This window comes from Neofelis nebulosa, chromosome 3, assembly GCF_028018385.1.
Source record: "Neofelis nebulosa isolate mNeoNeb1 chromosome 3, mNeoNeb1.pri, whole genome shotgun sequence".
Taxonomy (NCBI): Eukaryota; Metazoa; Chordata; class Mammalia; order Carnivora; family Felidae; genus Neofelis; species Neofelis nebulosa.
The window spans coordinates 50,062,509-50,076,731 of NC_080784.1; the positions used below are offsets into that span (position 1 = coordinate 50,062,509).

General features: G+C 52.1%; 1 protein-coding gene across 1 annotated transcript; it reads right to left on the bottom strand.

Annotated features, from left to right (window-relative positions):
- Window positions 1–176: 176 nt before the first annotated feature.
- On the bottom strand, window positions 177–12,870 carry CHRNA2 (cholinergic receptor nicotinic alpha 2 subunit). The gene is made up of 6 exons (XM_058720747.1): window positions 12,641–12,870; window positions 11,279–11,430; window positions 10,850–10,894; window positions 7,264–7,373; window positions 2,503–3,517; window positions 177–1,301 (listed from the first exon to the last, which is right to left on the bottom strand). Exons 1-6 carry the CDS (start codon window positions 12,747–12,749, stop codon window positions 1,176–1,178), a joined length of 1,557 nt encoding a protein of 518 aa, XP_058576730.1. The 5' UTR covers window positions 12,750–12,870; the 3' UTR covers window positions 177–1,175.
- Between the last annotated feature and the right edge of the window lie 1,353 nt (window positions 12,871–14,223).

Below are 14,223 nucleotides of genomic sequence, written 5' to 3' on the forward strand. Positions count from 1 at the left end.
CACGTGGCCGAGGAGTGCAGATTGCCGGATCCCCAAGGTGTGAGGGTTCCATGGCTGCACAGAGCAGCTCAGAAGCCACTGCAGGGCTTCGGGAAGGACCAGGAGGCCAGGCTGGGAAAGGGAAGCAGGCCTGCAGCTTCTGCCTTACACAGCAGTCTCGAGGTGCAAAGCGATCCCGTCAGTCACTGGGAGCGAAGGTCCCGAGCGCCGAGCACCACGTGCCCTGTAGAGGGGTGGGGGGAGCAAGCTGCGAGCTTGAGTTAGTCAAGAATGGCTCAGGATAGCTTCCTGGTTTGTTAATATGCATTCAAGGCCAGATGGCACCCCCAAAGACAGGGACTCTCAGCACTGCCAAACGTCTTGGGGCCGCTGGTGCTGAGCCAGTTTGTAGCAGGGGGTGTGGCTAAAGGTGAGGAGAAGCCAGGGGTTCCAATGAGCTTCCAGGAAGGTGGGATGGCCCAGCTACCTGCATCCAACCACACATCCCTCCACCACCTAGAGGCCCTAACCTATACCGCCACCTGTGGCCCCACTTCCCCCTTTCTCTCCTTCCAGAAGAGTCTTTACCATCCTACTGTTAGACCTGCAGGATCAGACTGTGAACTTGTTTTTCTACATGGTTCAAAGACACCCTAACCTGCCTTTCCAACCTCCTCCCACTGCTCCCACCCCGGAGCCCCATCTCAGCCTGCCTGTTCTCCTAGACACTTCGTGCTCATTCCTGAATCCAAAGTGCTGTTCACAGCCTTTCCACCCCCAGAAGCACCCTCTCCCCTCTTCCCCATGCACCCATCCTTTGAGGTCTGTGCCTCTCCCCACTGGATTACTCCGCTTGGACCTCCTGTTAGTGTCTTCCTGGCCCCTGCCAGAGAAGAGAATCTTATGTGGCTTCACACCGTCACCACCATATTGTAATCTTCTTCAAAGCAAGTTCCTTATTTCCTAGCTCGTCAGCATCCAAAGCAGGGCTCTGTGCCCAGCAGATTCTCAGCATATAATACAGTAACGTCAAGTGAATTGACCCAAGGAGTCTTTGATGATTAGGCCAGTGTAGGGACTCCACAGAGAGGCACCTGCAGGCAGATGGTGTTGACCCCAAAGGTGTTCTCTAGAGGGGACAGCGGTTAAAGATGGTCAAGCAGTGCTGCCTTTGGGCCAAAACAAGGAACAGGAAATCAGATCATTCCAGCCAGGAATGGAGGGAGAAAGAGTCCAATGGTCCCCAGGAAGCAGACGATGATAAACAACCAGAGGAATATCCTATCAATGACCATGGCCACATACTTCCAGTCTTCCTTCACCTGCAGGTAGAAAAGGACTCACTGTGACAGAGGTCAGGCCTTGGGAGAGGGGAAGTGTCCCACCCATTCACAGCCCTGTAGCGATGACACTGGGGGCAACAGGGGCCCCACTGAGACCTTGGGGAGCTAATGTTGTCTCAAGACTCAAACAAGCCTCTCCTAGTGATCCCTGTCTTATCCCACCCCTGTGACCTCACCCCAGAGCCTTCCCATAGACTCTCAAGTTCCAGCTAAGGGAGGCTAGAGGTTCTACAACCACCAAGGGGCATGGGTCTTCTCAGGGGCCTACAGTGATTTAAAGTCAACACTCAGCAGTTACAAAATGGTGAAGACTTTGCTGCCCCGACATCACCTCCCACCCAATTCCCCCATCCACTGCAAGAGTTGGAGAGGAGGAGGTAAGCGAGGGTAAGTGTGGCCCAGGGAAAGGGGTGGGGCCATGGGGGGGCGGGGCTATGTGGAATTTGTGCTCAAAGACCAAGCAAACAGTTCTGGATTCCTACCTGCTCCTAGATTAGATAATGATTAATTTTCCTTATCTACTCAACAAGGCCACCCACTAATAACCTCCCGGCCTTTCATCCTTCCCTAGGTTGATAAGAAATCTGTGATTCTGAGCAGTGGCCTGCTGACCTAATAATACTGGACACAGCAGGGACCGAGACGGGGAACCCGCCTGGTACAACCCAGGTTCCTCAGGGTTTGTGGGTGAATAGTGAATTCCACAAAATGCCCAGAGCCCACAAAGAGAACTGGGGGGAAACCCATCAGGACAGAGGAAGAAGGCTGACAAAGCAGCAGCCTGATTTATCTGATTTATCATCTCCTGATGATAGTCCCTCCACCTCCCTCTGCCCCCTTGCCCCACCACCTATAGGGTAATGGTGATAAAGGCTGGCGTAAGGATGGCACTGGGAATTTCAGCATCTGAGGACCCTCCTTCTCTGGCCTGCTGTCCCCCAGTGAGCCTTAACCAGAGCATCCTTGGCTGCTGTTCTGCCACCTGCCAATTAGTGTCTTAAGAGCTGCTAGCTAGAAGTTCTTTATCAGTTTAGTCCAGACTCCCAAGGGCCACACTGAGGGAAGTGGGTCCTCATGAAGGAGACCAGGTGGCCCAAACTAACACCTTGGGGTGAGGTGGTTCCCTACCAGGCTGGTGGAATCACCGAGGGGAAGAGCCCCTCTCCCGGCCCCCACTCACCGAAGAGTCAGCATCCTCAGATCTCAGGTGATCAGCAATATAGTGCACACCTTCAAGTGCCTTCTGTATGCGAGGTGACAGCAGAAGCCCGCCCTGCTGCAACTGGACCTCCACCCTGGGCCCTGAGGCCCCCTGATGTAGACCACCATGGGCACGGAGGACACCCATGGAGGGGGATAAGGGAGCTGCCCACCCCCATCTGTCTTCCTCCTCCTTTTCCTCCTCTCTCTCCTCCGCATCCACGTTGGTCTCCAGCCAGTAATGAGAGGAGCTGGGCTTCAGATCTGGGGGGTCACGGGGCTCCAGGGGGGGCACAGGCCGGTTCATCAGAAGCCACCGGGGCACACAGCCCAGAAAGGCCACCCGCACCCAGTGGGGCATAGTGTGGGTGCGGGGGGAGCGGTGGTGGACATTTAGTACAAAGACCGTGATGACGATGGAGAGCGTGACGAAGATCATGGTGAAGAGCAGGTACTCGCCGATGAGCGGGATGACCAGGGAGGTGGAGGGGATGATGTCCGTGATGAGCAGGAGGAAGACGGTGAGCGAGAGCAGCACGGAGATGCAGAGCGTGATCTTCTCGCCACAGTCGGAGGGCAGGTAGAAGACAAGCACCGTGAGGCAGGAGATGAGCAGGCAGGGGATGATGAGGTTGATGGTGTAGAAGAGGGGCAGGCGCCGGATGACGAAGTAGTAGGTGACGTCGGGGTAGATCTCGGCGCAGCAGTCGTACTTCTTGGTGTTGTAGGTGCCCGTGGCATTGATGATGGCCCACTCGCCGCTCTCCCAGTAGTCCTTCAGGTCCACCGTCTGCTCTGTCTGCTCCAGGTCGATCTTGGCCTTGTCGTACGTCCAGGAGCCAAACTTCATCTTGCAGTTCTGCTGGTCGAAGGGGAAGAAGGTGACGTCGATGCTGCAGGAGCTCTTGTAGATGGCGGGGGGCACCCAGTGCACAGTGCCCGTGGAGAAGAGGTGAGCCTTGGTCATGTGGGTCACCGCAAACTCCCCATCTGCACTGGAGACAGGAGAGGAGCTGGAGGACCCGGCACAGCCTGCCTGCCCAAGCCAGGCTGCTCCAGACAGCCAACAGCAGGGGACCCCGAGAACAAAGCCGGACCTGGCCAAGTTGCAGGGATTTACGCAAGCGTGTGAGACTCTTCCCGCGCATATTCAGAGCGACCTGAAGGAGTGTCTTTCAAACGCTATCTTTTTAATTACAAAAGTAGGAATTTTGAGGAATATAGGAAAATACCAAGAATTTTAGGGATGCCTGGGTGGCTCAGTCGGTTAAGCGTCCCACTCTCGATCTTGGCTCAGGTCACGATCTCACGGTTCCTGAGATCGAGCCCCGTGTTGGGCTCTGAGCTGACAGCATGGAGCCTTCGTGGGATTCTCTCTCTCCCTCTCTTTCCCTCTCTCTGCCTCTCCCCTGCAAGTGTGCAAGAGCACACGCACACATGCGTGCACTCTCTCTCTTTCTCGAGATAAGTAAACATCTAAAAAGAGAATTTTTTAAATAACCACATTAACATTCTGGTGCTATGTACATCATATATGTCTGACTGACATACAGATCGTGTATGTAATTTTTTACATGTTTATAAACCCATGGGGCATATAGTCTCATTGTCTGCTGGTATTCATTTAGTATGTTAGAGTGATTATGTATATTTCCTCCCCCAGCAGATGGTCAGCAAAGCCATCTGGGGTATTGCCTTCTCCACCTGGGATCCTTAGCTCCTTGCTCAGAAGAGACCCAGCACCTCTGCTGGTGTAGAAAGATACCTCCTTGACTCCATCAAGGAGTACGTTTCTGCCTGGGCCTCATCCACTAGGGGCCGCACGCGAGCTGTGGGGGGATGGGATGTGGGACACGGGCCTGCCCTTCAGGAACCTCCAGGAAACGAGAGGCAGCCCTGCACACCTACACCACAAGGGAGGCAGTTTGGCAGCAGCACTCCAAGGGCAGTCCAAGTGCTCCCCAAGACACATTGGGGGCAGGGGTGGGAAGACCTCCCCAAGTGAGCAGGGTCACCCTGAAAGTAGTGGGATTGGCAGAGAGATGGGGTGAAGAGCCTACCAGCAGAGCCTGGGCTGGGAACAGAGGAAGAAGAGGGGAAAGACAGAACTCAGTGTGTGCTCAGGTTTGGTGGGCAGGGCATAAGAAGGGGTGGTAGAAGGGGCGCCTGGGTGGCGTAGTCGGTTGCGTTTCTGATTTTCATGATCTCACGGTCCGTGGGTTCGAGCCCCACCCCCGCACCCACCCACGTCGGGCTCTGTGCTGGCAGCTCAGAGCCTGGAGCCTGGATTCTGTGTCTCTCTCTCTCTCTGCCCCTCCCCTGCTGGTGCTCTCTCTCTCTCTCTCTCTCTCTCTCTTTCTCTCAAAAATAAATAAACATTAAAAAATTATTTTTTTAAAGAAGGGGTGGTGGGAGATGATGTTTGTGGTGTCATGGGGCTAAGCATCCAAGGACTCACAAAGGCTCAGGGAACACTGGAAGAACAGTGACCGTTCGCTGGGGGCTTCCTGATAGCCTGAGTCCCTGATTCCCTGGGGGGTAGAGGGGGCAGGTGGTGCGGTGGGCTCCACACCCCAGCATTTAAGGAGCCTTCCTTCTCCCTCCAATTCCCTATAAGGCAAGGGAACCAGAAGAACACACGGGAAGACAACCTTCTTTCCCATGGGGAAATTCCAGACCACAGATTGGAAAAACGGGATTGGAAACGGGAACTTCGATAGTAACAAATATCAGGGCAAACTTTAATTTTTAAGGCATTTTTTTGTCACCACGCAGAATTACCACTAGATGGCAACATGTGCCCCATTCTGAGGAAGGAAAAGTCCAATTTGCTTGATCTGGATTTCGCCTGGAGTGGAATGCCTCCATGGAGGCGACCTTTCTTTGAATGTCTGCAAGAATTTGGTTTGAACTTTCATCCTATCAAAAGACTTTCCTGTTATAATCAAGTAACACTGGCCAAAGCTTTATTGGCAATCCCAAACATCAGGTGTAGGATTTTGCTCCTGACTTCTGCCAGAAACAGCGACACGAAGGATCCTGGGTGCTGGCTCGGCGGGTGGGCGGGGGGGGGGGGGGGCGGGAGGGGGCGGCTCTGGGGCACAAAGGGGTCCGTGAGTCCAGTGACAGGAAACACTAGGCACCTGCAGTGTTAGACCTTCCAGAAATCCGTGCTGAATGTGTGTTTCCAGACGTTCAGGGCTTTGGGTCTGACCAGGGATGGGTGGTGTAAAGGAATCGTTGTCGTTCCCCTTTGACCTATCTGAAGACACCAAGACTCCAAAAGTGGATCTGTCTCCCTTTGTTTTATTGTTTAAAAATAGCTTTTCCAAATTCAGGCCAAATGAACAGGGAAATCCTAGGCTACATGGGTTTCTTGGCTGTGCAACTTCTAACATTTAAAATGCTGTCTTGTCCTAACACTTTCCAAAAGACTGGGGCCAAGACAGGAGACTTAACGATATACAATGTTATCCAAAATTATTTGACCACAGGACTACTTTTCATACCTATTTATATCTCTGAGAACTAGCACCCTTTAGAGCCCCACTTTAGAAAACACTGTTAGACAAGCATAATGCCAAACAGCTTTTACGTTTTGATTTCTATAGAACAGTTTTTGTTTAATTTTTTTTAACATATATTCATTTCTGAAAGAGAGAGAGACAGAGCACAAGTGGGGGAGGGGCAGAGAGAGAGGGAGACACAGAATCCAAAGCAGGCTCCAGGCTCCGAGCTGTCAGCACAGAGCCTGACGGGGGTCTCGAACCCACAAACTGTGAAATCATGACCTGAGCCCAAGTCGGATGCTCAACCAACTGAGCCACCTAGGTGCCCCTTAAGTTTTGATTTCTAAATCAAGAATTACCTGACAGCAAACACACAAATGGAAGTATAGATCTCTATACCTTCTTTAAAAAAAAATCGTGGAGACGCCTGGGTGGCTCAGTCAGCTGAGCATCTGACTTTGGCTCGGGTCATGATCTCACCCTTGGTGAGTTCGAGCCCCGCATTGGGCTCTGCGCTGACAGCGCGGAACATGCTTGGGATTCTCTCTCTCCCTCTCTCTCTCTCTGCCCCTCCCCTGCTCCCTCTCTCTGTATCTCTTGAAATAAATAAAAATTAAAAACACTAAAAAAAAAATTGTGTTGGTGTTCTTGGTGCCGTCTTTAGACTCTCCTTGGCTTTTATTAGCTTCTCGTCATTATGCTCAAAGACGGCTCCTTTTTGGTCTTGAATACAAGACAACTGTCAATAATACGAGTTTTAAAAAATACCCATACCAAGTGAGTTTGCTCCCTGGAAGGTGTTCCCCACCCCCACCCCCCGGGGGATGCTGCTCACCTGTTCCATACTGTCAGCCTGTTCAGTACTGTCAGCCTGAAAACTGCCAACTCCTAGCCACTGTTTTCAGAGCCTGCACCAGCCACATGTTGCAAATACTACTCAATGTTGGCAAATCTGTGTCCCCCACCACCACCCAGCACAGCACTGTGCACCGATTTAGAGTGGATGCTCACTCAGTAAGTTTGGGTGTCTGAGTGCGAGAACACAAGGAAAGAAATAATGGAACCAAGAGGAAGGGGAAGGGGGTAAGGATGAGCAAAGCAGGAGTTGAGAGGAAAGCAAGGAAGCAGGGACACAAGAAGGTACCGCCCACGTCCAACCCAGCCGAGCCTCACTTTACCCGCCCCCCACCCCAGGGGCCTCCCAGGGGCCTCCAGGATCCCTGGCTTCCTACTTGTTGTAGAGGACAATGTCAGGGATCCAGATCATCTCAGAAGGGACCCGGAGGGATGTGATGTTGCCGAAATCGGCCGGGTTCCAGTGCAGCTTGTAATCATTCCACTCCTGTGCATGGGAGGGGGGGAGGGAGTTACATCACCGGCACCACCCAGGGAGCCACCTGGGCACACCTAGGGCAGCCTGGGGATGCCCCAACAGCTGGCGGGAACGTCCCAAGTGCCTCTCCTAGCCCCACAGAAGGGAAAAGTCTGGGAGGCTGGGCCAGGGCTCTGAGCTGGGGATCGGAAGTCCAGCCTAAGATCAGCATCCCCCAGCTTTGCCCCAACTCTAGTACGAGCACACCAAGACCATAGGTCACCCTAGTCCCGCTTTTAGTCCTCATTTTGCCTCCCTAGCAGGAAGACCCTGGAGAGCCACCTCACTCACTTGTAAGAACATTTATTAGCGCCCCACAGTTTACGTATTTTTACACCCACTGTCTGGGAAGACCCTTAGCCGGAGAGCCGGGCAGGGAATGCTGAGCACGTGGCAGTATTTCCCCATTTTAATAGGTAAGGAAACTGAGGACCAGAGAGGTGAACACATCCTGCCAGGGTTATGCAGTGACTTCCTGACTGTGCTTCAGAGCGCCCCCTGGGAGTCCCAGCAGGAAGGGGATGCGGGGGGACCCCCAGCCTTGCTCCCAGCAGCTGGTCCAAGTGAATCTTTCCCCCCCAAACCGGGTTAGCATTACCCGCTCTCTGAAATTTCCCTCTTTGGCATGATCATAGTGGTGAGCAATGTGGATTTGCGTATGGGTTTATTGAATGCTTCTGTGAGTTCTATGAAGCCAGGGACATCTGTTTCTCACTCTGGCTCCCTAGCACCACACCCCTAGTGAATGCACAGTAAACGTGTCTCTGAGCAATGAAAACAATGCCTCCTCCCTCTAAAGCTGTCTGGTCCTATCTCTGGGAGGGCTTCCCAGATCTCTTCTGGACCTGAAGGAAACAACCACCCCCAACAGATGATGACTGGGGTCGACACACAAGGCTGTCCTTTGCCTCCAAGGGCTTATCATAATTAAAATAATGACTACTACCATTTAGTAACCCACTTTTGTCACAGGCCCTCTAGATGGTTCTTTCTAATCTTCACAAGTAATCCTGTGGGTTAGGGTGAGGAAAGTGAAGTATGGAGGGTGCTTGAATCCTGGCCTCCCCTGGCCTCCAAGCCTGCCCTCATTCCAGGGACCATTTTGCTTCTGTACATCTGCACTAAAATAGTGCTGTGATGCACCCTTGGAAAGGGTCTCATGAATGATGCCTTTTCCCCTCTAAGGATAGTCATGTGACGTTTACACAAAGCATCCACCTGGGTAGAGATCCAGGAAGGAGAGAAGGGAAAGACAAGCATTTCCAGGAAGCAGGAGCATGAGTGGAAAAGCACTGGTCTAGCTCAGTGGTTCCCCAACCTCAAACTTCCAAGCCCCATTTTCATAATTTTTTCCAATATATGTGCACCACCTGTCTCATCATGTGCTTAGTATTTTCCTTTAAATTGGTTCGCCATTTTTAAACTTACATAAATATTGAAATTTTATGTCACTGACGTAACTAGAAAACCAAGAGCATTTGAAAACATCCACTAGAATATAAATACACAACTATTACCAAAAGATTAGCGAGGCAAGTAAAATCATCTCACAAAACACTGCCGTTGGTACCCAAACCACGCTTGGGAAGACACTGACCTAGCTGTGGTACTGACCACTCACCTGTAGGGGAAGGCTGAGGTGCTCAGAGGAGCCAGACTTGCAAAATAAGAAAGGTTGAAACGTTCGTAAAATTGTCAGGATTTCTCAGGGCGTTGAATAATTTTGAAAGGGACTGATCTTCAGAAACCTATCCCCTTGCCCCTAGACCATTATCCGTCTAGCTTTTGGGTTCAACCAACACGTGGAGGGCATCTACACCAATGGGTTATATTAATTGGCAATTGGTTGCCGATGCAGGCAACGGTTTATACTATCCCTATTTCACAGATGAGGAAAGTGAGGTTCTGAGGCTGGTCAGAGGTGGTGCTGGTTGGCCTGACTTCTGCTCCAGTGCTCCTTCCTCTGCTTCCCACCCCAGCCCCCAAAGCCAAGGTGACGGGCTCATGGGGACAATTACGGCAGCCCAGGTTCTAGGTCTCCCCCTGAACTTCAGGACTATGTGGCTTCTCAAGTCTCTTACTATTCTGGGCCTCAGTGTGCACATCTGTAAAGATGAGCTGTGTGGCCCCTGACAGCCGCAAGGTGAACATTGTCAGAGGGGCCTGCTCCACACCTCCAACCTAAGCATTCAACTATAAATTAAGTGGCCAGCATACCGCCCCAGGGCCTATGGAGGCAGGAAGGACACCACTAGCCACTTACAGAAAGTAAGGCAGTCATTCAAAAGACTCAAAATGGAAATGCCAATCAAAATTCTGATTGTTGTGGTTTTCTGGGTTCGAGCCTCTGAGATAGGAGATGGTTAAGTTACCAATGGGGCAGAAAGATGGAGTATGGGGGGAAAGTAGACAGAAGGCTAGGTCCTCTTTCTCATGTGCTCTCACCATCTCCACTTCGGGGTCTGGGGAGGGGCCAGGCAGAGAGCGAGGGGGTGAAGAGGAAAGGAATATATTCAGGCTCTAATAAAGCCTGTGCCCCCCAAGTTCTGCCCCCAAGGACGGTACATCAAAAAGGGTCACACATTCTTTTCCAGGATGGATGCAGGCCAGTTTTCAGACCATAAGAAGCCAGCAGCTTCATCTCCTGACTCTGGGGACCCTGGCTCTGGGGTGTCTGAACCACCAGGTGAGGCGTCCAACTCCCCTGCGGGAGAGAACTCATGGAGAGAAACTGACTATGCCTGAAGAGAAAGAAGGGCCCTGTGGACCCAGCTTCCAGAACCTTCCCGAGCCTTCCAGACACCCCTCCTAAGGAACTGACATGAGTCAAGCGCTCTTAGACCCTCCAGAGCAGACCACAGGTTAAACAGCACCAAGTATCACCAGTAGTTGCCACGCAAAGCAGAAGACATCACCCAAACTCCTGGCCATAAAGCTATGAGATGTGACAACTATTACTTTGAGCCATTAAGTTTCGGGGCAGTTTGTTAGGCAGCATAGACGTGGAACACCCAGCATTCTCCTGCAGAAGGAGCCTGTGGTTCCGAGTTGAGCACACCTGGGCCCCCCTTTTCTAGCTGAGTTGCACTCAGCTTCAGGCTTTCCTCAGCTGTAAAGGGGGCAGAATGAAACCTCCTTTGGGTTTTCAGTGACAACTCAATAAACTGATCTCCAAACAATAGCAGGGACATAGGAAATGCCCATTCCCAGAAAGGGGGTGACTGGGTTCTTGTAGGTGACATTCTCAGGTACTGGACTTGGAGTCTCAGAGCGCAGCCCCTACGAGGAGCATTCTGCAATCGGCTGGCTTTGGGAATGTCCCAAGTGGTAACTCTTGGGTAAAACATGAATTCAGAATCCCGCTGAGAGTGAGAGAGTCCTGGGTGGGTCTGGGGTCCGTGGGCTCCCTCCCTTATTCTCGCCCCAACCAGTGGATAGAATCTCACCTGCTTTAGCCAGACGTTGGTGGTCATCATTTGGTTCTTCTCATCCTGACCGGTAGAGAGAATAAGAACAGGCAGTGATGGAACCAGCCCCCCAAAACAGGGTAGAGTGGGGTGGGACGATGCAGGCCCCCTACTCACCAGAGGAACCTCTTATGTGACAACCCCAAGCCCAGCCCAATTTACCATTCCCTCCCGATACTGCCACCCTTACTCAGATTCTTCAAGATCACACGGGCCACTTGGGTCCTCTGACTTTGTGTTCAGTGGAACAAGCAGGGCACCTAGAAAACCCACTGCTGCCAATCACTGCCCTCTCAGGAGGGGGTGCGGGGCTGGGAGAGTGGGGGGTAGGGAGGAAGGACCCCGGGAAAGGGAGCTGTGGTCTGGGGGGCTGATCCCGAGAGGGAGAAGTATGGGGGACAGGCGCACCACATCGATGAGCTGGGCAATGGACAGCCCAAAGCGCACGATCACCACGTCTGAGGTGTTGGGCACTGGCCGTGCCCAGCGGTTGTAGCCCCTAAAGAGGTGTTTGAAGAGTCGGTCCTCGGCTTGGGTATGGGAGGCTCTCTGTGCTGACCCTGTGGACAGGAAGGAAGAGTGGGGTCTCCAGGAGTCCATGGTGGTGGGTGCTTGGGTCCCTCCCCCATCAAATCAGAACCACTGAACCTCAGTTTCCTCATCTGCAAAATGGGGACTCTATCCAGAGCTGGGCTCAAAACATTGTTTTGAGGACTCAACATAATAGTGTAAAGTAGAACTTAACAAAGCAACCAGCACGTGGCTGGGAGCCCAAAGGGGCGCCCAGGTGGCTCAGATGGTTAAACCTCTGACTCTTGATTTCAGCTCAGGTCATGATCTCCCACTTTACGGGAGTGAGCCCCACGTTGGGCTTTGCACTGAACGCACAGAGCCTGCTTGGGATTCTCTCTGTCTGTCTGTCTGTCTCTCTCTCTCCTTCTCTGCCCTGCCTCCTCAAGATAAACAAATAAACTTAAAGAAATGTCAGTTACTCTGTGACTATTAGATAAGAAGGCATGGAAATAAGTGCTGGACAGGGAGGCAGAGACGGAGGAATGGAGAAGTCAGACCTACAGACAACATGCAGCCTAGAACTGAGGAGCCCCCAGGGACAGCGATATGGGGGAGACACCTGGTTGGCATGGCGTGAGCTGCAGGGAGAAGGGCTTCACCCATCACAGTGAGCCTTTCATTCCCACGCACCAGTCAACGAACCGCTAATGCTAACCACAAAATCCTCTGCTACTTCAGGCATCTCCCCCATTTTTGCTCCAACCACTGGCATTTGCTCCTTCTTATCAGCCAGGCAAAGTGTCCCAAAATTGTGGATGGAATCGCTCGTGTTTGTTTTCACCGCGCTCTGCACACAGCCTCACTCTTCAAGGTTCCGCCACCCGAGCAAGCCAAGAATGCTGCGCTGAAATCCAGAAAAGCACATCAGTAAACAGCAGTTGCTGTGTACTGAGTGCCCACTGTATCCCAGGGGCTCATCCCAGACTTGCATCTCACATGGTCCTCACGACAGCCTGGGGCAGTTTGCAGAACGAGGGGCATTTTGCAGATGAGGAACGCTGACCTTCGGGACGCTCAAGGTGCCACAGCTCCCAGCATGAAAGCCACGAGTGCCCCGCCACCTTCCCACTGGGGGATGAGCTACTCAAGTCCCCTGCAGCGCTGGCAGCTGCCGGGAGCCCACCTGCAGGAGTCTCCTCCATGCGGCACGGGAGCCTACAGGTGCGACATGATGTCCTAGTGATTACACCCACTCACCTGCTGGGCTCAGAAGGAGCCACCACAGACCGAGCCTCATCGCGGACAGGACTGCAGAGCGGGAAGGGCCCATGGCTTCAGAGGATGGGGTCTGGTTTCCCCTGGACATCAGAAGGAGGGCAGGCCAGGGCTTTGCTGTGGGCTGAGGCTCAGACCTGCTTCCCCAGTACAGAGTCCAGTTGCTGGCACGGCAGAGCTTCTGCTGGACGCCACACGGCCCTTCTCGCTATAGAACCTGAGCAGGCCACGGCAGGGGGCTTAGGGCTGTGAATCCCTGACACGGGTGTGTGTACCTGGGTTCCTCATACTTCACAGAGCTGTAAAAGGTGAGCACGCAGGCCTCCCCATGAGTAGAGGGCTCTTGGGCTCTCCCTGGCTTAAGTGAGGATCTAACACCTTCTTCTCTCTCTGGCATCAACCAGCGACTCTGGCCTGAGAGAAACCCTGACACACTGGACGGAGAGGGGGTGGGTACAAGATGGGATTGGAGTCCCCACTGCTCTGGCCTCAGTGTTGCACCTGTAAAATGGAGATAATCACGCCGCAAGAGGTGGTCAGTGGAAGAACTTGGGTGCTGTTCGCCATAGCCAAAATGGAAGCACCCAAATGCCGATGAGCTGATAAAGAAATACACGAGGGGTGGAATATTGGTACCATGGAAGGGTGTGCTGACCTTCTACAGCATGGATGGACCTTGGAAACATGCGAAGTAAAAGATGCCAGACACACAAAACTACACATGATGTGACCCTACGTGTATGAAATATCCAGAATGGATACATCTGTGGACACAGAGAGCAGATTAGCTGCTTTGGTGGGGAGCTGGAGGGGAAAGGAGAAGAGGGAGTGACTGCTAAGGGTACAGGGTTTCTTTGGGGGATGGTCAAAATGTTCTACAAGTACTTAGCAGTGTCTGTTGTTCCGCTCTGTGAATGTACTACAATTCACCAAAATGCATATTTTAAATATTTATTTATTTTTGAGAGAGCACGTGTGCAAGTGTGCACATGTGAGCAGGGGAGGGGCAGAAAGACAGTAGAGAGAGAATCCCAAGCAGGCTCCGGGCTGTCAGCCCAGAGTCCGACATGGGGCTCAATTTACCAACCGTGAGATCATGACCTGAGCCAATATCAAGATGGGATGCTTAACCCACTGAGCCACCCAGGCACCCCCAAACTGTACATTTTAAAAGGATGAATTTTATGATATGTTAATTATATCTCAAAAAGCTGTTATTAAAGAAATAAACATTTTCTGTATTAATAAAAAATAGCCAAGTCTCTTTAGACTGTAGGGACAATAATATAGGCTAGAATGTGGATCTCTGATTCACAACATGGTTCAGGGGCACCTGAGTGGCTCAGCTGGTTAAGCGTCTGACTCTTGTTTTCGGCTCAGGTCATGATCTCAAGGTTTGTGAGATCGAGCCCTGAGTCAGTCTCTGAGCTGACAGTGTGGAGCCTGTTTGGAATTCCCTCTCTCTCTCTTTCTGTCTCTCTCTCAAAATAAATAAATAAATGTTAAAAAAATGATTCCAGTGGTGACAAGGACACTGATGTCAAAGATGTGAGTGAAGTGTTAAA